The 23,093-nt window shown below is 39.4% G+C and overlaps 2 protein-coding genes across 2 annotated transcripts; both read left to right on the top strand.

The window, feature by feature from the left end:
• Positions 1-7,752: 7,752 nt before the first annotated feature.
• On the top strand, positions 7,753-8,505 carry LOC307038937 (odorant receptor 131-2-like; the record flags this gene model as incomplete). Its single annotated transcript, XM_079680609.1, has 1 exon — positions 7,753-8,505. The coding sequence occupies exon 1, from the start codon at positions 7,762-7,764 to the stop codon at positions 8,503-8,505; it is 744 nt and encodes a 247-aa protein (XP_079536735.1). The 5' UTR covers positions 7,753-7,761.
• An 8,298-nt stretch (positions 8,506-16,803) lies between these two features.
• Positions 16,804-21,209, top strand: LOC307038936 (odorant receptor 131-2-like; the record flags this gene model as incomplete). Its single annotated transcript, XM_079680608.1, has 3 exons — positions 16,804-16,979; positions 19,300-19,465; positions 20,391-21,209. 3 exons carry the CDS (start codon positions 16,804-16,806, stop codon positions 21,207-21,209), a joined length of 1,161 nt encoding a protein of 386 aa, XP_079536734.1.
• Between the last annotated feature and the right edge of the window lie 1,884 nt (positions 21,210-23,093).

Genomic DNA, 23,093 nt, shown 5'->3' with positions numbered 1-23,093 from the left:
CGTTATGTCTTAGTTAACCTTAAACCTTTTAGGAACATTATTTGAAATAATAAACACCCTAAAAAGGTTCTTTGAACATCAGATTAAAACGTTTCTTTAAAACATTATTAGAACCTGTAGGTAATGTTAGCCAAAGATGTGAGAACGTTCCCTGCTAGCTGGGTTACCTGCCCCGGAGCAGGTTAGCCGTTCAGCATAAGTTACGATGGAGATCTAGCCCGCTAAGTAGAGAACCAGCGTCGTAGGACCGGAAACCAGAGTTTTCCCTGAAGTTAGCTCGCTAAGCGAAAATCCGGCTTCGTAGTACAGGCCTCAGGAAAATAGCCAATGTTCATGCTAGTACTAATGGGGATCCTAATAAAGAAAGAAGAAGAATAATTAAAGATGCCTTGTTGTGCTTTTTGGATTTATTTCCATTTCTTGAAGTGGGTTATATCAAGGTTTTTTTACGTTGACGTTATCAACAAAAACGTACATCAAAACATGTGGCGCTAGGTAGCCCACAACGCTAACATGGCTTACCTTCGTCTTTGTCTGGTCTAAACTGGTCTTCAATAGCATTAAAACAACGATGATGTAGTTCATCCATAGGTTAATATCCAATGTGGCTGTGTCCCCTTTGAAATGTTCTGATAATCTATAAGCAATAAAACTGCAATTCCGTTTTAAAATAGTAGAGCAGGCCATTCATTGATTGCGTGAATACGTCACCTTTTTTTTTAACATGAGTGTGTGCGGGACGATTTCCCTTCGATTCTATTGGCTCTAACGGTCAGAAACAGATGTCACATGTCAAAATCGAAGAAGGGGGGCCAGAGATAAGGAAAATCCACCCAAAAGGCCCCAGAAGAGGTTTTTTATGCTAAATCTGTCTAAAAGGGTCAAATATCACTTGTTTTGCATCAATCTTGATACAGGGTCATATTATATGTTGTACTTTGGATTCCTAAAGTTTTTAGTCGACTAACCCATCATTCAAGCTTAGTTTTCACTATAAGTACAAAATATGTTTTGGACGGACACTATAATTTACAGTTTTTTACCATGTTCAATCTGAATTTTCTTTAAAATAAAAAACATCTATATTGATTCTGACTTTTCTACATCCAACTCAGAGGTTTATTATTACTTTGAGAAAAAAGATTATTAATTTAACCCTTTTAAAAGGGAAGATATGGTCATTTGTTCTGGGAATGTCATTTTCGAGCCTGAAACCTGAAAAACAGGCTTGGGGCTTAACAGGTTTATGTTTTTTGTGTTAATGTAATAGCAGTTAAAACAGGACCGTTCAAATTTGACCGTGAACACCAAAGTAAGCGGGGGAAAACGAAGGCAATAGGAGGGTTAAAGTGAATATCTCGGTTTGGACTGACAATGTATCCTTAAATTAAATATAATAAATGTCTCTGTTTCCAGGTCTTTTCTTCATTCTCTTTGTAACAATAAAAAAAGAACAAAATCACTGCTGTAGAGTGTGTTTCCGCGCACAAGAGAATAAACATTTTGCATCCAAATGTTCCCTGTTTTCGTATTACCCGAACCCACCTTTGACCTTTAAACCACTTTTCTTTTCAATTCCCAGAATTAGGATATTTAAACCTGTGTTATGACTTCCCTCATGAATCTTTGGCCTTCAAACCACTTTTCAAGCCTTGTTGCTTCTGCAGTTAATCAGCCTCCAGAAACAAGGTGATAATCAGGTTAAAACTGCATGCTGTGGAAAACAAGTAAGCATCAAGAAATCAGGCCATGTCATTTTTTCAGCTGAAGTTTCTCAGAAAACTAGTCAATTACCATCTTACCAAGTAACACACACACACACACACACACACACACACACACACACACACACACACACACACACACACACACACACACACACACACACACACACACACACACACACACACACACACACACACACACACACACACACACACACACACACACACACACACACACACACACACACACACACACACACACACACACACACACACACAATCTTTATATTAAAATGATACGCATCTGATCTGCAGTGTGTATGTTCGCCCTCTATGACCATAGGTTGGTACGTATTTCTTCTCTTTCCTCCTATATGTTGAAACAGTTTAATGTTTTTTTGGCATTTATATGTTATCATGTTGTCTGTTGCATTAATATCAAATTGTATGATTGTGCTATAATATTATAATTCTTCAATAACGTTCACGTTGTTACCTTTTTTATGTTTTAATGCTCAACAGCAAATGAGAATATGAGTCATTTCCACAGATGTGAAACTACAGGTGTGATTAATAACTGGTTTCAGTAACACACAGGGACATTTAATGCAACATAACTAGAGTTAATCTGATATTACATTTATATTTTAAATAATATAAATGATCAGTATCAGTGTATTATTGATATATACCTAGTGACGTTTATTGAAGTTGTATTTTCTTCTGTTTTTGACGTATTGCATTATTTATGTTTTTATTTTTACATACAGTTTTATCTTTTTGAATTTAAAATATATTTAGTCTGCTAATCCCTGCAGATTACATGGGCTCTTTAGTCTCTTGCACTTTTGGCTTTAAAAAGTCTAAAGTATACTGCATGTTGCATTGTTCGTGGATCCTGAGGCTTCTTTTCTACAAAACAACTGATCTGTAGCTGTTGTGCAAAAGCCTTTAAATCTTAAATTAAGGAGTTAAACCATTTTAGATCACTTCTAAAAAAGTTGCTATGATGCAAAGACATTTCCATTAAAAAGGCCCAAAAGATATGTCATTAACATTTAACGTGTTAACCAACTTCAGTCTTGATTATAATTAATACATATTTATTGATTTTCTGAATTATTCATCCATGTCCACATTATTTTATCTATATGTTGCATGATTGAAGGAAACAGCCTTTCATTTTTAAATGTGAACCTTGAATGAGAGCAAACCTAATAGTTGAAGAAAAAGCACTATGATGGAAAAAATGCCTCAACATTTTTTATGTTAAGCTTACTTTATTATTATTTGAGTTAAATATTTTAACCAACATCAGTCCTGAAATGAATTAGCAAATATATATACAGATTTAAGAATTTTAAAATGTTATGAAACTTTTGACCTGCACTATTTTATTCATGATTATACTGCATGATTTGGAACGTGACCTTTTCTTCCGCACAACAGCATTGAATGAGAGCAAATCTAATTGTTGGATTTGAGCCCTTATTCAACACTAATTTAGTTGCACCTTGTTTTACACCATTGTTATTATTTAATGTCTTCATTATACCGTATGTTGCATTGTTGGAGGTGTCAAATTTAAATCTTTAATGTGAGCAAATGTTTTTTTATAATTGAACACTGTAAAGCTTTGTAATTATATATTAATTTCTGGTAAAAGCGCTTTGAACTGCTGATAAATAACATGCGTTACTTATATTATATGTTTTTTGATAGCCATACTTTGAAGATCACTATATTGTCTGTTAAACCTTTGATAACAATTGAGAAAATAATACAGACCAAACATTTCATAAACTCCTTTTTGGCAAATGTTTTGCTGTTTTTGTAGTTGTTTTGCAGTTCTTAGTTAAGTGCCTATTTTGTTGTTTTATTTCCATTTGTATAACTTTTTGTCCATTATGTTTGCATCATCTTGATGTTGTTTTGTATCTCTTCTTGTTATTTTCTCAGCTTGTCTCCTGATGAGTAATTTCACCACCGTCGTGTACCGGGACAGTTTGAACGTGGCGATAATCAAGAATGTTGTCACTGTGGTTCTCTGCATCTTCATCAACTTCATCAATGGCACGCTGGTGCACACCTTCAGGAAACACCAGGTACATCCACTTAACACTTGTGAATGGATGTTTAAAATGCGTTGTTTGGAGCTTTTGTATTTAGAAAAATAGCAATGTTGCTATGTCTTTATAAGGAGCTTTATAATAACAATATAGCAACTTCAGCAGAGGTGGGAGAAGTACTCAGATCTTGTACTTGAGTAAAAGTAGAAGTACCAGAGTGTAGGAAAATTCTGTTACAGTAAAAGTCCTGCTTTCAAAATGTTACTCAAGTAAAGTAGGAAAGTATTCTCATCCAAATATAGTGAAGGTAGCGACAGTAAAAGTAGTCATTGTGCAGATTGGTCCATTTCAGCAGTGGCGGCCGGCCCATAGGGGCGCTAGGGGCGCCGCCCCACCTCTTCCCACATACAAAAAAAAATATTTAAAAAAATATTAAATAAAAAAAAAAATATTTAAAAAAAAAGATATTTAAAAAATATATATATTTTATATTTTTTATTTTTAATGAACAAGGTAAATATCATACAATAGTTATCAGTAAAATGTATAATCTACAATAAAATCTTGTTGTGTTACGATGTCTAAAGTTACTGTTAAGTCACATGTTTCCTGCCTGGCCTTGCCCTTGGCATTAGTTTATCATTACGGGGCGCTGCCCCCGAGCCAAACAGCAGCAACCAGCACGTTGCAAAAGTCTCAATAGTAAACTGTGCCGCCGAAAAATAATTTCAGCCAATCAGCGCCGTCAAATATGTTGGTCACGAGAGCGGTCACGTTGGCGCCCACGTTGCTTACGTGCGTTGACGTGAGTTGTTTTTTAGACTCGTGAGGAACTGGGGTAACGCAGTGTAGGCGGAGCCGTGACGTCATCTTCAATGAGCCCCCAGAAAAACAACACAGCCGTTAGCTCTTAGCACTCAGAGCTCACATCTCTTCATATCTGTTCAGAAACTAGACAAAAGTTAAACAAGTACAAACCACATACTGTCTGTGTCATGGCGAATACAGTCGCTGGTTTATTTATGTCTGTATAGGCCGTTGTTGTGAGTGTGGACGGTCGGAGCATTTACAACATTAGCTTAGCCAAATCTCCATTAGAAAACACGCATTTTAAAAGGTGTTTCGCCTGCCGTCTGTCTGCAGACTTGTCAAAGCCTTAATTCATGGTTTTTACTATCCGGTATCAGTATGTTGTTACTTCGGCATCATTTAGAAACGTGTATTACAATTAAATCATGGTCAAATATGTTCATCTTGTTGTTGTTACTTGTAGCCCCCTTGACAGCGATTCTCTCTCTAGTTTAGACTGCGGTCAAGCCAGCCTCCACTCGGGAAAACCTAGTCAAACCAGCCCTCACGTGATATTGCGGTGCGCGAATATCCTATGCATTACGGTAGAGTAAAATAAAATCCTCCCTCTGTGTGTAGATGAGAATAAAACAAAAATGTCCATTGTCAAAGACTAATTTCACTTCAGGGTGATAGCAGGACATCCCATCTAGTCACTCAGAAAAAATCAGGACATTCTGATTTACAGTTTTAAAATAAAAGACCTTTGAGGACAGGGATGATAGCTCATATATGAGACTTCAAAGGTCTTTTATTTTGAAACTCTACATCAGAATGTCCTGATTTTTTCTGAGTGACTAGATGGGATGTCCTGCAATCACCCTAAAGTGAAATGAGTCTTTGATACTGGACAGTTTTGGTTTTATTCCCATCTAAACAGAGGGATGATTTTTTTTTTTTTTACTCTACCGTAATGCATAGGATATTCGCGCACCGCAATATCACGTGAGGGCTGGCTTGACTAGGTTTTCCTGAGTGGAGGCTGGTTTGACCGCAGTTAGTTTAGCATACTCAGATCGACTCAGCCTGGTTGTTCCTGGCCCTAGAACCACGATTTTATGGGGCCATTACATCACCAGAAGTCCCAATTTAAGGGGTCATTTCTCCCAAAAAAATGTTTTTTACTCACCAAAAATATTTTCCACCAGCCGCCACTGCATTTCAGAATAATATATATGATATGTTTTTATAATGATTGATCATGAAGTGTCCTCAAAGCTGGTAAAGGTGCAGCTAGTTTGAATGACTTTGTATACTGCAGGCCAGAGTCCTGCATCGGGTCGGGTATCCGCGGGTACCCGACGGGTGACCCGCAAAAAAGGTGATTTGCGGTTGGTATTTTTTCAAACGCTTTTTTCCGGGTTCGGTTCTGGGTAAAACAAAGAGGATGCGAGTCGGGTCGCGGGTGTTGCATCATAAATATATTTAAATAATAATAATTTAGTTTAATGTTTAAATCCTCAGACCTCTCCCCCGCGGGACCGAGCATAATCATAACCTCTGCAGATCTATCTGCTGCTGAGCGCACCACATTCTGAATGGCTGAGGTGAAGCTCTCCAGCGGAGAATACAGCATTTTCAATAACTCTTCCTCAAGAGCGAAATCCAACGTCTGGGAGGCTTTTGGTGTCATCCTAGATGGAGAAAATAACCAACATCCCAGGCTTTTTGAGCCAAATATGCGAATGCGTGTGTTAATAATTGCACGTTTTCACTGCTTAGATATATGCAGGTTTGGGTCGGGTTGCGGATCTTATGCCGGCGGGTCGGGTCGGGTCAGGGCCGTGGGAAGTAGGGGTGCTGAGGGTGCTGCAGCACCCCCTGGTGGATGACAGAGGATCTGCACTTCTATAAGATATAATACTAATATAATATTTTAAAAAATCATTTTCAGCCTTGATGTAACAACATTCATAATTAAGTAAAGGTAACACCCTTTTTACCCCGGCTACATTTTCCATTTGCCCTGTACGATGGGCGCTGTAGTGATGAAAGTGGGGGATGTTGGCTTATCAGGCGCCCGCAGCTCACAGCCAAAGTGAGAGATATAGAGAGAGGGGGTGCACCGGTACCGGCGGGGATCGTTGTTAGCTTCTGTTGCGCTAACGGATATAAGAAGCTGTTTCTAGAATAATGTGGAGGGAGAGTTCTGTCCTGTCAGACTGAGAGGCTCAGTGAGGCAAAGGACTCTGAGGGTTTGGATAGTTCACTTTTGTCGAAGTTATCTCAGTGGGTCTCAAACGTATTGATCACAATTATGTAAACAAATATTTCCAAGGCACTCCTTTATAATTATTAGAATAAATAAAAACAGGTTTGAAATCATTCCAATGTATACTATAGGACAGTAAACCAAAAATATCGTTTAAAACTGGAGAGATTTAAAAATATGCATAAATAAATAAATGTTAACTGGTCAAATAAGATATGAATGAACAACAAAAATAAATTAAGTTACATTTATTTGTTATTGGCTATGGTAGGTTATTGAAAATGTTCACATACTTATTTGATTAATAAAATGCAAACCGATCTTTTTCATATGGGTGTTTTAGAGTTGTACCCCCTAGATCAGTCTCTAGTAATTGGGCGCTCAAAGTGCACCAGATTGAAGCATTTTACTTTGAAATGTTAAAAATATCTTCCCGGGGGGGCACCCCCGGACCCCCCTAGAGGATGTGAAGTCCACCCCCCAACTAAAACACGTTATAATACTAAATACATTTGAAGCCTTGTTATATAAGCTGTCCACCATATCAATATGTTTCTCTTTTTGTAGTGTATTGGTCTTTTGTAGAGGTTTTTCATTGCCAGCTAAAATCTTGCCTATAGGGCAGCACATTGGTCAGAACCAGCCCTGGTGTCATCCCCACAGCACCCCCCATTTGAAACATGTTCCCACGGCTATGGGTCGGGTTGCGGAATTAATTGGCAATATGTGTGGGTAGCGGGGCGGGTTCGGTATTGCACGTCGCGGGAGCGGGTCTTGAAAATCCGACCCGTGCAGGACTCAGGGTAGCTTGTGGATTTACTCCAGGTGGAACTGAAGTCTGATTTAACACTTGATTCTATCGTATATGTTATATCTATATTTGTCTCTCCTCCTGCAGGTTTTCAACATGAACCCTCGCTACATCCTGTACATCCACCTGGTTCTGAACGACATGATCCTGCTCACCATCTTCACTCTGGTCTATGTCCTGAGTTACATCGTCTACACGCTCAACGTCTCCTTCTGCATGTTCCTGCTTAGCATTGCCATATTATCCGACGTCAACAACCCGTTCACGCTGGCTGTGATGGCGGTGGAGTGTTACATCGCCGTGTGCTTCCCTCTCAAACACTCCCTCATCTGCACGGTGCGGAAAACATACGCCGTTATCGGCCTCATGTGGCTGATCGGACTCCTCACCGTACTTCCGGATATTTTCAACGCTTTGGCCACAGAGTCCCTGGACTTCTTTCGCTCCAGGATGTTTTGTTTCATGCCAAACATCTTCAGAAACCCCATGCTTAAAGAGAGGCGAGACGTGTCCAACATCGTGTGTCTGGTGATCATTTGGCTCACTCTTTTGTACACGTACTTCCAGATAATCTGCGCAGCGAAGTTAGCGGCGGCAGATAATAAAAAGGCGAGAAACACAGTGTTGCTGCACGGATTCCAGCTGCTGCTCTGCATGCTGACATATGTTTTCTTCTTATCCATCGAGGGTCTCACGTTTCTTTTCCCCAGAGGAGTGCTGACCATTCGTTTCATCATTTCAATACTGATCCACGTTCTGCCTCGACTCATCAGTCCGCTGGTTTACGGGCTGAGAGACAAGATGTTCAGGAAATACCTGAGGAAATACTTACCCAGCTAGAAATGTTTGGTTTTAAAAACATTCTGAGAATGTTACTATTCACTGTTCTAGGAATGTTTTCAGCGGGAAGTTTTATTTTGGTTCCCAGAATGTTCTTCTTAACGGTAGGATAACGTTCTCTAAAAACATTCTTAAAATGTTTGGTGATAACCTTCTTAAGATGTTTTTGATGACATTGTTAGAACATTATGCCCAACTGTTCTTAAAACGTTTTCAGCGGGACCTTTTATTTTGGTTCCTAGAATGTTCTTCTGAAAGGTTTTTAGAAAAAGAAAATTATTTATTTATTCTACTAAAATCATACAAAAACAAAAAATATAATTCATACACACAGGCTGGATAATTTTCTCTAAGAACATTCTCAAAATGCTTGATAATAACCTTTTTTAAATGTTTTTGATAACATTGCTAGAACATTATGCCCTATTATTCTTAAAACGTTTTCAGCTGCAAGTTAGATTTTTTTATGTGGCCAGAGTGTTATTATTTTAGAGTAGGATAACGTGCTTTATCGTTCCGATTTATCAGAAGTCATTTTTTTTTTTTTAAATGCGACCAGCAGCTAGTACATGTCACTGTCTGTGTCACATGTACTGGAGGGGACCCAGAATCAGACTCGGAATCAGTTGGTGAAAGTAACATTTGTTGATTAGAAAAGGGGAGCTGGGAGTGGAGGTCGGTTATGGCGGCAGTGGGAAACCAGGGTGGAGAGGCCTGGCTGGTCTTGGGAGTGTGGAAGGCCTTGGATTTCTCCTGGGAGCAACCCGGTATCACGGCAAGACGTGAACATGTGACGATTTACCATGCTGGGAGACGTGAAGATTTCACGATTTCGTCCCTTCAAACGTGACAGTTACACGGTATTGTTAACATGGCCCAACCAGTGGAGAAAAGCCCGGAAGTGCCAACCAATTGCTACCCCGACGGTCGGTTGTTATTGTCAATATTAATATAATAATGATTTTTTTTTTTTTATACTAACTCGATTTAGCCGATGTTCTTGTTGCCCCAGCTGGTCAACACCTCTTTTAGTAGAAACAAAGGCTACATTAATGTAGTGTTAAATCGATGTTAATCCATGTGTATGTTAATTTACAAACTCTACAACTAGAACCCTAGGTATATATATTTTTTTAAATTGAAGGCCTCACGAAATACTTTAAATTTAAATGTGAAGGAATGTGTGTAAAACAAAATAGACCAGTCATAAACAATAGCGGAAACAGACGTAGGCAAGACCCTCAGCTCGCTGATTGAATGGTTCAGCAAGCTGGGAAATGGGGTTTATGCGATGTGAAATCTGAAAACATTTTTTAAAAATAAAATAATACTTTATTCCGAGTGTGCTTGCTTTTCTTTTTGAAAGTCATCACATAACGGCATTGTAATACACGGTTCGGCTGCATTAAATATTACATATCTGCAGTAGTTCGCTATTTATAGAGGCCTGATGAGAAGACTTCTAGACAAACAGGAAAAACTGCCGCCAAAACTGAAAACGTGACGTTGATCTTAAATATATCAGCAATTAAACAACATCTTACATTTATTTTCACACAATACGTCTCCTTGCAATATCAACACTAATTCGCCTGGCTTTTATATTTGATCCAATCGGTAGATAGGCTGTATTTACACCATAAAGGTGCACAGCTGATAGAAAGGGACACCTGGTGGTTAAAGCACATTATTGCATTTTATTATTTGTATTATTAGATATTAATCTGATCCCTATAAAGTATATTCATTACTCGTTATTCTCTACTAATAGTTAATTAAGGACCGTATATAATTACTATTTTGCACATCCCTTTCAAGATTTAGAGATTTTCTATTTATAATATCAGTTAAAATAAGTGCTTAAACATAGCTAACATTGCCATGTTTAAGCACCTATTTTAACTGATATTATACATATGTATTATACTCTTATAAGATGTATGTAGATAGTATAAGAAATGTGCAGAATATGACAGTTTAATGGTGGAGGTATACACACATATTGATAGATATCTTGTAATGCAGTGTTGAGGAACCTACGACACAAGTTTTCCATTTTACGCATAACTACACCGTAGTTGTGTATAATATGATATGTCAATAAACCTTAGAAAATCTTGAAATTTTGAAAGGGATGTGCAAAATAGTCATTATATACAGTCTTTAATTAACTATTAGTAGAGAATAACGACTAATGAATATACTTTATAGGGATCCCATTAATATCTAATAATAACAATAATAAAATGCAATAACGTGCTTTAACCACTAGGTGTCCCTTTCTATCAGCTGTGCACCGTAATTGGTGTAAATACAGCCTATCTACCAATTGGATCAAATATAAAAGTCAGCCGAATTAGTGTTGATACTGCATGGTGTAAAAAGAAATGTAAGATGTTGTTTAATTGCTTTTATATTTAAGATCCATGTCACGTTTTTCAGTTTGAATACAGCCAAACCGTGTATTACAATGCCGTTATGTGATGACTTTCAAAGAGAAAAGCAAGCACACTCGAAATAAAGTATTATTTTTTTTAAATGTTTTCGGATTTCATATCGCATAAACCCCATTTCCCAGTGTGCATTGCGGCTAAACTATCCAATCAGCGAGCTGAGGATCTTGCCTATGTCTGTTTCCGGTATTGTTTATGATGGATGTATTTTTGTTATACACACATTCCTTCACATTTACATTTTACATTTCATTAAAGTATTTTGTGAGGCCTTCTAAAATGTTTTTAAATGTAACTAGGGTTCTAGTTGAAGAGTTTGTAAATTAACATGAACCAAAGCTGTTGCCTGGCAACTCAATCGCACAACGTCACGTCCGTTAATTCCATAAACACACACATGGATTTAATACATTAATGTAGGCAAGGCAAGGCAAGTTTATTTATATAGCACCTTTCAATACAAGGCAATTCAAAGTGCTTTACAAAAAATGAAAGACATTAAGAAAATGGCATTTAACAAAGAAAAGATAATAAAATAAACTTTAAAAGAAAAATAAATACATGGATAAAAGTTACAGTGCAGTTTAAGATGTGGATAGTTCAATTAAAAGCAGCGGCAAAAAGAAAAGTCTTCAGCCTGGATTTAAAAGTAGTCAGAGTTGCAGCGGACCTGCAGGTTTCTGGGAGTTTGTTCCAGATATTTGGAGAATAATAACTGAACGCTGCTTCTCCATGTTTAGTTCTGACTCTGGGGACAGAAAGCTGACCAGTCCCTGAAGACCTGAGAGTTCTGGATGGTTCATCATTTAGCAGGAGGTCAGAAATGTATTTTGGGACTAAACCATTCAAAGCTTTATAAACCAGCAGCAGTATGTAGCCTTTGTTTCTGCTAAAAGAGGTGTCGACCAGCTGGGGCAACAAGAAAATCTGCGAAATCGAGTGTGACTATTAAAAAATAAAGCATTATTATATTAATATTGACTATAACAACCGACCATCGGGGTAGCATTTGCTTGGCATTTCCGGGTATTTCTCCACTGGTTGGGCCATGTTAACAATACCGTGTAACTGTCACGTTTGAAGGGACAAAATCGTGACATCTTCACATCTCCCAGCATGGTAAATCGTCACATGTTCACGTTTTGCTGTGATACCGGGTTGCCTGGGAGAGACATCAAAATGAGTGTGAGGCAAAAGCAGGCAAAAGCAGGCAAAGTTGTCAAAGAATATGCTGGCACGCAACAAACCGTTCACGGCAACACTCCGGCAGGGAATGAGTGCAGGCTGCAGGCTTTCATAGTGTGGCTGATGAACAGGTTGCAGGTGTGGTTGATTGGAGATTGCTCCCAGCCGTGTAGAGCAGACCAGCAGGCAGAGAGAGAGACACACAGTAGAAACAAACACATACAAACACTAACAGGGGTTTCAGGGACGGGCAGTGACAGTCAGTCCGTTCTTCTATATATCTGTCGGTCTCAAATCTAAAGGGTGCAGTAACGATTTTGATCCAAAATGAATAAACAGCGGACACTGTTTATACGCAGCTCTCACAAACCATACACGGCCAGTTAGCTTATCCAGCAGTTAGAACCTAGAGACACAACCTTTATAGTCAGAAAGAAGTGTGATTATTTTCTGATATTTTACACATACGATTATTATGAATGCTCTGGGCCTACATACCTTAGTGTGATTATAAGTGCATGTGAGTGAATATTGGCATGCAGTTCGTTTTTATACGTCCTATTCATTGTCTCAATGCGCTCGTATATCTTAAGAAAGTTATCACCAAAAATGTTAAGAATCTTTTTTTGGGAACGTTATCCTACCTTTCAGAAGAACATTCTGGGAACCAAAACAAAATGTCCCGCTGAAAACGTTTTAAGAACAGTAGGACATAATGTTCTAACAAAGTTAACAAAAACATCTTCAGAAGGTTATCAAAAACATCTTTAGAAGGTTATCACCAAACATTTAAAGAATGTTTTTAAAGAAAGTTATCCTACCTTTCAGAAGAATATTCTGGGAACCAAAATAAAACGTACCGCTGAAAACATTCCTAGAACAATGAATGGTAACAAACATTTCTAGCTGGGAACTCACACATGCCACCGCAAACATGCAATATCTGCTTACAGCTTATCATGAATTACGTTCTTGTTTGTTTTTTGTGTTTCAGATCTTTTTTAAAACATCGTTTTTAAACAAATGCAACAAGTTTGTTGTTTAAAGCGCTGTAAAAATAAATCTGACGTTGACCATGACCGTGTTAATATTTGCCATCACAGGAACGTTTTATAAAAAAAGAATAACCTCCTGAAAACATTATCCGAATGTTGCTTTGAAAATGTTCTTATTTTGTTATCATGTAACATTGAGGGAACGTTTTATAAAGAACCTGTTTAATGTGTTACCCCAACAACGTCCAAAACACATCCTTAGAATGTTGCAGGCAAAACGTTCCACCTTTGTTAACATATCAGATTAAAGGAACGTTTTATAAAAAAACATTCTGTCATCTCAGGCCTCAATAACATCCTCAAAACATCCTCTGAATGTTGCAGTTAAAACGTTATTTCTTAGTTAACCTTAAACCTTTTAGGAACATTATTTGAAATAATAAACATCCTAAAAAGGTTCTTTGAAAATCAGATTAAAACGTTTCTTTAAAACATTATTAGAACCTGTAGGTAATGTTAGCCAAAGTTTTGACAATGTTCCCCGCTAACTGGGATGCCATTTAGGGATTTAAAAGTAAATAAAAGGATTTAGAAATTAATCCTAAAATGTATTGACAGCCAGTGGAGCGAAGCCAAAATGGGGGAAATGTGGTCATATTTCCGTGTGCCAGTTAAAAGCCTTGCTGCTGCAGACGGGCGAGGGAGGACCCACCGACCCCCATGTAGAGAGAGTTACAGTAATCCAGCCGAGTGGTGACAAAGGCGTGTATTACTGTCTCAAACTGCTGTCTGGAAAGAAAAGGTTTTACTTTGGCTAGCTGCCTCAGGTGATAAAAGCTCGTTTTTACCGCAGATTTAATCTGACTCAAGTTTTAGTTCAAGGTCCATTTTAATGCCAAGGTTCGTAATGGTGGGCTTGGTTTACTGAGCCAAGGACCCCAGGTCTACAGAATTGATGCCAGTGGTGCCACCAAAAACCATTACTTCTGTTTTCCCTTCATTCAGTTTTAGGAAATTGCAATATATCCAGGCCTTTATGTCCTCTAGACACTTTAGCAGTGGGCTAATTGAGTAACCCTCCTTCTTTTTTAGTGGGACATAAATCTGGCTATCATCAGCATAGCAGTGGAATGCGTGCTTTCTAAGTATGGACCCAAGATGGATCAAATAGAGGGAGAATAGCAGGGGGCCTACTACTGAGCCCTGTGGGACCCCATACAGGAGTGGAGCAGAGGATGACTCTGAGTCACCAAGGCTGACAGAGAAAGTTCTGTCCTACAGATATGACATGAACCATTCCAGGGCTTCCCCCTTAATGCCCACCCACTTCTCCAAGCGAGAGATCAGGATGTCATGGTCGACTGTAGGGTGGAACGATTAATCAATTTTAAATCGAAATCGCGATTTGAAATGATGCGATTATCAAATCGCAAAGCCTTCTTCTTGTGTGTCAGTCATCCACACCAATCAGAAGTGCTGTGCTCCACATGTACCAGCCATTGTTAATCAATCAGAAGTGGCCCATGATAGAAGGCGATAGACAGATTGATCCAATCACCTGCCAAGTATTTTTGAAAGTGCCTGCCCTTTCCAAATGGCTTCCAATGGAGCTTTCCTCGATGGTTTGGTGAAACAAACCATCTGAGTCAGGTTAGTAATGCTCCATCACATGTTTCTATTACAGGGTGAGTCTTAAACTGAAGCTTGACTTCAACCCAACGGAAGTTTCATGTAAGTTTAGTTCTTTCACTCGTAGCTCGGGCTGCGGGGGTGCTAGAGACGGGAGCATGTTGATACGGCCTTCCTAGCTGGAGTTATGGCCGCATTTTACAATAAACGTACGTTGGGTCGCTTAAAAACAAATATCGCAATTCGAATCGCAATATTTGTCAGAAAAATTGCAATTAGATTTTTTCCCAAAATCGTGCAGCCCTAGTCGACTGTATCTAAAGCAGCAGTTAAATCAATGAGTAGAAGCACAACGCAGTCCCCAGAGTCAGTAGATAAAAGGATGTCATCAAAAACTCTTGAAAGCGCTGTTTCAGTGTTGTGCATAGTTTTAAAACCGGATTGGAAAACCTCCAGTATATTGTTCTCTTCCAGAAAAAACATAATTTGAGTGTAAACAATCTTCTCCAGGATCTTTGACATTAAAGGCATTTTGGAAATGGGCCTAACATTAGCCAGAACTGTGCGATCCAGACTGGGTTTTTTGATTCGAGGTTGCACTACTGCATGCTTCAGGTTTTCAGGGACCTTCCCTGAGAGCGGACTGCTGTTTATAACTGCCAGCACAGATGGTCCAACAGCGGGAAAAATCTCTTTCAAAAGTTGAGGCGCGACAGGGTCATTTGGAGAACCAGAGGGCTTTAACTTGGAGACAATCTTGTGTACATAAGACAGAGCTACAGGCTCAAACTGATTAAAGACAGCAGAGCACAGTGCAGGAACTGAGAGGTTATTTGCAGGAGCAGAGATTTCAGCTCTAGTGGAGTTTACCTTATTAATAAAAAAGTAAAGAAAGTCTACACAGACAGTAGAGGTCTCCATAACGGTATTCTGGGGGGCATTAAATAGTCAAATCAATAGTCTGAAACAGAACACGTGGCTTGTGACGGTTTGACAGAAAGATGTCAGATAAATGTTTGCTTTTTGCCGCTTTCACAGTGATCTGATAGAGACGCTCAGCTCTACGACAATCCCGTCGGACAGCCCGAGTCGTGTCATTTAACCAAGGCTCAGATTTAGTTTTAGGTTGCCTGGTTTTTAAAGGAGCAACAGTGTCTATGGCAGCTTTGCAAGTGGAGTGAAACCATGAGCTAAGCTCATCCGTTTCAGGTGACATAGGTTCCCGATTAACAGTTATTTTAAAAAACGACAGAGAACTGACCAGCAGTGGATGGGTTAATAATGCGAGCGCGCCGAGGAGCAGCATGCGGTTTAACAGTTTCACAAGCAAGACCCACATAAAATAATACAGGCATATGATCAGAGAAAAAGGCATCACAAATCTCCAGGTTGAGAACAGGCAAACCATCAGATAAAACAAGATCAAGTGTGTGTCCGCGTTCCTGCGTGGGGCCAGACACAGACTGCACAAGATTAAAGGAATCAACAAGGTTTAAAAAGTCATTTGCCATAGGTTTGTAGGGACAACACACGTGAATATCAAAATCCCCAAAAATAAGAACACGGTCATATTTTGGCATAATTTCAGCCAAGAAATCCGAGAAATCATTTAGAAATCCCTTACGGTATTTGGGAGGTCTATAGACCACAGCACTGTATGAGAGCGACCAAGCTCGAACACGTGAGAATGACAGTGAAAGCTGTTGGTATTTATAGCCACTCAAAAGTTGCTATGCCTCCACCTCGGCCTGACGTCCGCGGAGAGTTCAAATAGCAGCAATGCTGCGGTACAAGTTCGGTAAACGCGCTGGACTCACCAATACTGAGCCATGTCTCAGTCACAAAGAGGAAGTCCAAACCCTTATAGGTGAAAAAAGTCTTGTTTGTTAGCGATCTTGCGTTAATAAGGCCAAACCTGGCAGGGACCGGCAGATCGGCGGCGTTAGAGGTCCGGGGAGCCCGACACAGAGACCTCAGGTTATGCAGATTAACCCTGCGGCAGCGGGGACGAGGGGAGCAGGTCCCGCGGTGCAGGCATGCCTCATCCCGGCCGACGACAGGTACCAGCCAGGCGTCGACAGGTTCCAGAAAATGCCTCGAAAAAGAGGGACGAGGCTCATCCTCAGTATGAGAGAAAAGATGAGCTGAAGAAGCCTTCATTCTCACAAGTCGACCACTGCGTTTTCCCCGGCGGCGGTGGCGTTTACGGCGGGTAGGTGGAGCCGGGGTGCAGCACGGGTAAACTAGTCCCCCTGATAAGAACGGAGGCAGCGTTTCATCTCCACCATTAGTAGACTTTGCTGGATTAATGGCAGAAAACCGAAGGTCCAGCAGTGTTTGGCGATCGCACACCAGTAGAGAGTTGACATTTGTGCATTAAAAATGACACAAACAGTACAAAGACACACGGCGTTGGCAGCGACAGACGGCAGGCCACACACACTGGCGCCCTCTTGCTTATACTGATATTAACCTGAAAATGTGCATAAAAATGACCTCTTTAACATCTGTTAGTAAAATCACACGTCTTTAACATCTTCCCTGTGTATTCTGTCAAAACCATATTACCTCCAATTTATTTATTTTTTTCACAGTCATTCGTCATGTACTCTCCTCTTTTTGTTGTACATTTATAATTCTTGTTCACATATTTCTCATATTAAAGTGAATATCTGGGTTTTGACTGGTAATGTATCATTAAATTAAATATAATACATTTCACTCTTTTCAGGTCTTTTATTCATTCCTCTTTATAAGAATAAAAAAACTACAATATAACTGCTGCAGAGGATGTTTCCGCACACAAGAGAAAACACATTTTGTAAGGGGGATTAAATATGACAACAGACATTCAAAGCTTCATCAAAAGACCCTCAGAAGAAGCTTTGATTTTAGAAAGATATATGTTTTTTAACTGCACAAAGAGCTGTGGTAAGCAAATTCTGGCTACGTCCCCGTACCAAAGACACACACACACACACACACACACACACACACACACACACACACACACACACACACACACACACACACACACACACACACACACACACACACACACACACACACACACACACACACACACACACACACACACACACACACAGTTTGGCCCAACATAATCCCAATTGTATCAATATGTCGTTATAAAAACTGCCTGAACACACGACACACTGCAGTGATGTGACGGCTGCTGGTAGGTACAGTGTGTGTGTGTGTGTGTGTGTGTGTGTGTGTGTGGGTGTGTGTGTGTGTGTGTGTGTGTGTGTGAAGAAATGTTTTTTAGTAAATGGAAAAATGTATAATTTATGACTCAGTAGGAAATATCGGTAACACTTTATATTAAGGTACACATATTCACCATCAACTAGTTGTTAATTTACATGCATATTAGCAGTATATTGGCTCTTTATTAGTCATTATAAAACATGCATTAAGGCCTTATTCTACATGACCATATTCTACAAGTACTGGGCCATTAGTTAAGAGTTTTTCCTCAATAACCCTCGAATTAGTGCTTATTTATTGTAAGTAAGGACGTTGTTGTGCTTGAGTTTGGGTCTTAATATGCTCAATATGGGCCTAATAAGGCATTCTCTCTTAATAACACCTAACAAATATGGTCTATTCTTATGTAACAAGACATGAAACTACAAGTGTTAATTGGGTCAACATAACAAAAAATGTGGTATTTCTCACTCAGAATTCCCTATTTTAAAGTGAAGTCTTGTTCATAATAAATAAGCTATAGTTTGACTCTAATATGTTAATTAACAACTAGTTGATGGTGAATGTGTGTACCCTAATCTAAAGTGTTACCGAAATATCTTTTGACGTTTGGATTTCAAGAGACTTAATATGTGTAAACCATTTGTCTTTAATGGACATTTGAGTGTGCACTTCACTTGCATTCGTAAACATAAAAAAAGGTTGCGGCTGTTTGCAGGGAAAACTCAAGTAAATATATAAACATTTTTAGAATAAGATGATTACATTTTAAAGTAATAAGATTTAGAACAGTTTAAATAAGGATCAGTGCGTCTCATATGATTTATTTTTTAGGAAATGTCTTTGAGGAGCTTATAAGGCAATCACATTTTGTATTATTATTAATAGTAGTCTTAGTAGTATTATTAGAAGTATGATTATAATTATTGTCATTAGTATAAGAAGTAGTAGTTGTACTATTATTATTTTCAAAGCACAATTGTTATTGGCATATTTTCTATAATGGGCATAAGAGATATCTTTAGAATAAGTTGAACAGATCTGGGACAGAGAATCACAAATTAATTGATCATGTCATTTTATATTTTTTAATGTGTTTTTGAGGTCCTTAAGAGGCATAAAAAAAGAAAAGTATTATTATTATAATTTTCACGATATGTTAGTATTTTTGTTATTACTAGTATTATTGTTGTTATATCTAATTGTATTATTCATATTTATATTATTGTTATTATTGTTAATCATATGTATTTCATTACTAGCAGTATTAGTAACACTTAAATGTGAATAAATGCTGTTTTCAGGAAGGATTGTCTCGATATAATCATGAACGTCTCGTCTCTGAACTCCACCTCTCCCGGTTCTCAGAGCTTCGCCGAGGCCGTTTACAAGAACGTGATCGTGACGGTTCTCTGCATCGCCATCAACTACATCAACGGCACCCTGATACACACCTTCAGGAAGCACCAGGTGTGTGTGTGTGTGTTCATACGTCTATCCACAGTGTGTTGTAATGTCAATATTTGTACTACATTTGACTGAAATGATTAGAATGATAAGTTGTTGTTAATCTTCAGATAGGCTATTCATAGGCCCATGAGTGTCTGTCTGTCTGTCTGTCTGTCTGTCTGTCTGTCTGTCTGTCTGTCTGTCTGTCTGTCTGTCTGTCTGTCTGTCTGTCTGTCTGTCTGTCTGTCTGTCTGTCTGTCTGTCTGTGTGTGTGTGTGTGTGTGTGTGTGTGTGTGTGTGTGTGTGTGTGTGTGTGTGTGTGTGTGTGTGTGTGTGTGTGTGTGTGTGGAGATGATTTCAAACATGCTGCCTCACAATCCCTCTTCTGATCCACTAAAATAATTTATGTATTTTTGCTTTATTATTTCTAGTTTTACTCTTTTTTTTCCATGTTTATTTGTTCATGTTTAGACTCTGCTGTCTAGTTCACTTGCTCTTTGTGTATTTGTATATGAACGCAATATAGTATATTTTAAGTATAGTAACTATACTTTGAAAGCTGCTATATAAATAACATCAAAGTCACATTTTGTAATTAAACTTAATATAATTGCACCTTTTCAGTGCACCTTGCCCCGGCACTTATTTCCTCTGCCCTACTACTAGTTTTAAATCCATGCTGAAAACTTTTATAATCTCACACTGCACTGTAACTTTTATTCATGTACCTGTGTTATTCATGTTTTATTATCTTGCTTTTAAATAAGCGCCATTTTATAATGTGTTTCTGCTGAACTATTTATCAATGCTCTTTTCATTGTTGTAAAGCACTATGAATTGCCTTGTGTTGAAAGGGCCTTTGCTTGTTATGATGTGTATTTAAACTTAATATCATTACATCTTTTCAGCGCCCCTTGCTCTGACACTTATTTCCTCTCCCCTGCAGATCTTTTACTCCAACCCGCGCTACATCCTCTTCATCCACCTGGTGATAAACGACATGCTGCAGCTGACTCTCTCCACGCTGCTGCACATCATCAGCTACACCCTGAACACCTTCAGCGTCTCCTCCTGCCTCCTCCTCCTCATCCTCACCGTCATGGCCACCTTCAACACGCCTCTCAATCTGGCCGGCATGGCGGTGGAGTGCTACGTCGCTATCTGCCTCCCGCTGCACCACTGTAGGATCTGCACCGTGAGAAACACCTTCATCCTGATGAGTCTCATCTGGTTTGTCAGCTCTCTCTCCATCATGCCTGATTTCTTCCTCCTTCTGGCCACCGAGCCCCTCAGCTTCTTCACGTCCAAAGTGTTGTGCGCCAGAGACTTTGTGTTCAGGAGTTCGTACAGTTTGAAGAAGAGAGACGCGTCGCACATCGTGTGTCTGGTGCTGGTGTGGCTCACGCTGCTCTACACCTACTTCAGGATCCTGTTTGCAGCCAAAGGAGCAAAAGGGGATTCAAAGAAGGCCCGAAACACCATCCTGCTGCACGGTTTCCAGCTTCTGCTCTGCATGCTGACCTACGTTCGGCCCATGTTCAAAGACGCACTGGTCTTTTTACTGCCGCGAAGACACGCTGACATACGCTTCGCCTTGTACGTCTTCGTGCAGATTATCCCTCGCTTTGTGAGCCCCATCGTGTACGGACTGAGAGACCAGAACTTCAGGAAGTACATGAGGAGATACCTGCAGTTTCAAGTCATCATGAGGAAAAACCACCTGGAGAACAACGCCGTGTCGGACATGAAGCCTGCAGTCTCTTAGAAAACACATTTATACTAGGAGACAAAACCATAGTCTCACTTTTACTTTGTTTATTTGTTGTGAATAATACATATAAAGTCAAATAAAGGCTAAAGGTCAAGTATCTAGCAAAATGTTCTCATTGAAGTATGGTTGCAGTCGAATAGTCCAAAGATCAGCCCCTATCATCTATTCCTATCGTCTATTCCTATCGTCTATTCCTATCGTCTATTCCTATCGTCTATTCCTTGACCTCTGTGTGAAACGTCACGGGGTTAAGGGATAGTGGATAGGAGGATTTAGGAGAAGAGACTGCGGTGCTTTGAGAATCCGACTGCACTTTCACTATCAACCTATTTATGATGCGCCAGTGGACGTCATTAATGTGCGTCTGCTGTGGGGAAACAGTTTTCTATACAGCGGAGTGAGTGGACTACATGGGTGTTTAATAAGAACGGCGGACGCATTTAGATACTTTGCACCGTGCTCTTATGGTGTTGTTTTATGCTTTATGAACGTGGACAAGCAACACGTTCTCACTCCCAACCCGTCACATATTGACGGACGGTCATGGCCTCTCCCCGTCACCCTATTACGCACATGGTACCCCTTGAGCTTCAGTTTTCAACGGGCAGGGCGTCCCATAGACCTTCATAGAACTCCAATAGCGTTGATAATAGACGCTATGAGAACGCTCCCCACTGCATAGAAATTCAACGAGCGCATTCCGTTCTCAGCTGAAGCGTATGGTGCGAGAATTCATTGCAACACAGTATGCTCTTTTTATATCGTTTATAAAAAATGACAAAATTGTCAGACGGCAAGACGTGAACATTTGACAATTTACCATGCCGGGAGACTTGAAGATATAACAATTTCGTCCCTTCAAACGTGACAGTTACACGGTATTGTTAACATGGCCCAACCAGTGGAGAAATACCCGGAAATGCCAAGAAAATGCTACCCCGACGGTCGGTTGTTGTTGTCAATATTAATATAATAATGATTTATTTTGTAATAGTCACACTCGATTTCGCCGATGTTCTTGTTGCCCCAGCTGGTCAACACCTCTTTTAGCAGAAACAAAGGCTACATTAATGTATTAAATCGATGTTGATCCATGTGTGTGGTTGGGGAATTAATGGATGTGACGTTGTGCGATTGCGTTGCCAGGCAACAGCTTGGGTGTTGATTTACAAACTCTTCAACTACAACCCAGTTATATTTAAAAACATTTTAGAAGGCCTCACGAAATACTTTAATATAAATTTAAATTAAAATGTGAAGGAATTTGTGTATAACAAAATACAGCTCGGTGATTTGGATGTTTTAGCCACAATGTACGTTGGGATATGGTGTTTATGCAACACATTCTCACTCCCAACTCGGCCTATGTTGACGTTATGTCAGGGTTGCTGTCATCACTTTCCAACGCAAGGCTGGGCCCTTTAGCGTTGAGTTTCAACTATCAGGGAGTCCCATTGACTTGCATAGAGCTCCCTGAACGTTGTTAATAGACAAGTTGGGAAATGCTCTCCGCAGATCCATTCTCACAGCGTGTATCAACCTTTTTCTAACTCAATACCGGAAACACACGTAGGCAGAAGTAGGCAAGATCCTCAGCTTAGTGATTGGATGTTTAGCCGCAATGCACGTTGGGATATGGTGTTTATGCGATGTGAAATCCGAAAAAAAGAATTACAAATAATACTTTATTCCAAGTGTGCTTGCTTTTCTCTTCGGAAGTCATCACATAACGGCATTGTAATACACGGTTCGACTGCATTAAATATTACACATCTGCCGTAGTTCTTTATTTATAGAGCACTGATGAGAAGCCTTCTGGACAAACAGGAAGCACTGCTGCCAAACTAAATATGTGACGTGAATCATAAATATATCAGC

The sequence above is a fragment of the Notothenia rossii genome (genome assembly GCF_949606895.1).
Source record: "Notothenia rossii genome assembly, chromosome: 5".
NCBI classification, from domain to species: Eukaryota; Metazoa; Chordata; class Actinopteri; order Perciformes; family Nototheniidae; genus Notothenia; species Notothenia rossii.
This window is presented reverse-complemented; position numbering and strand designations above follow the sequence as displayed.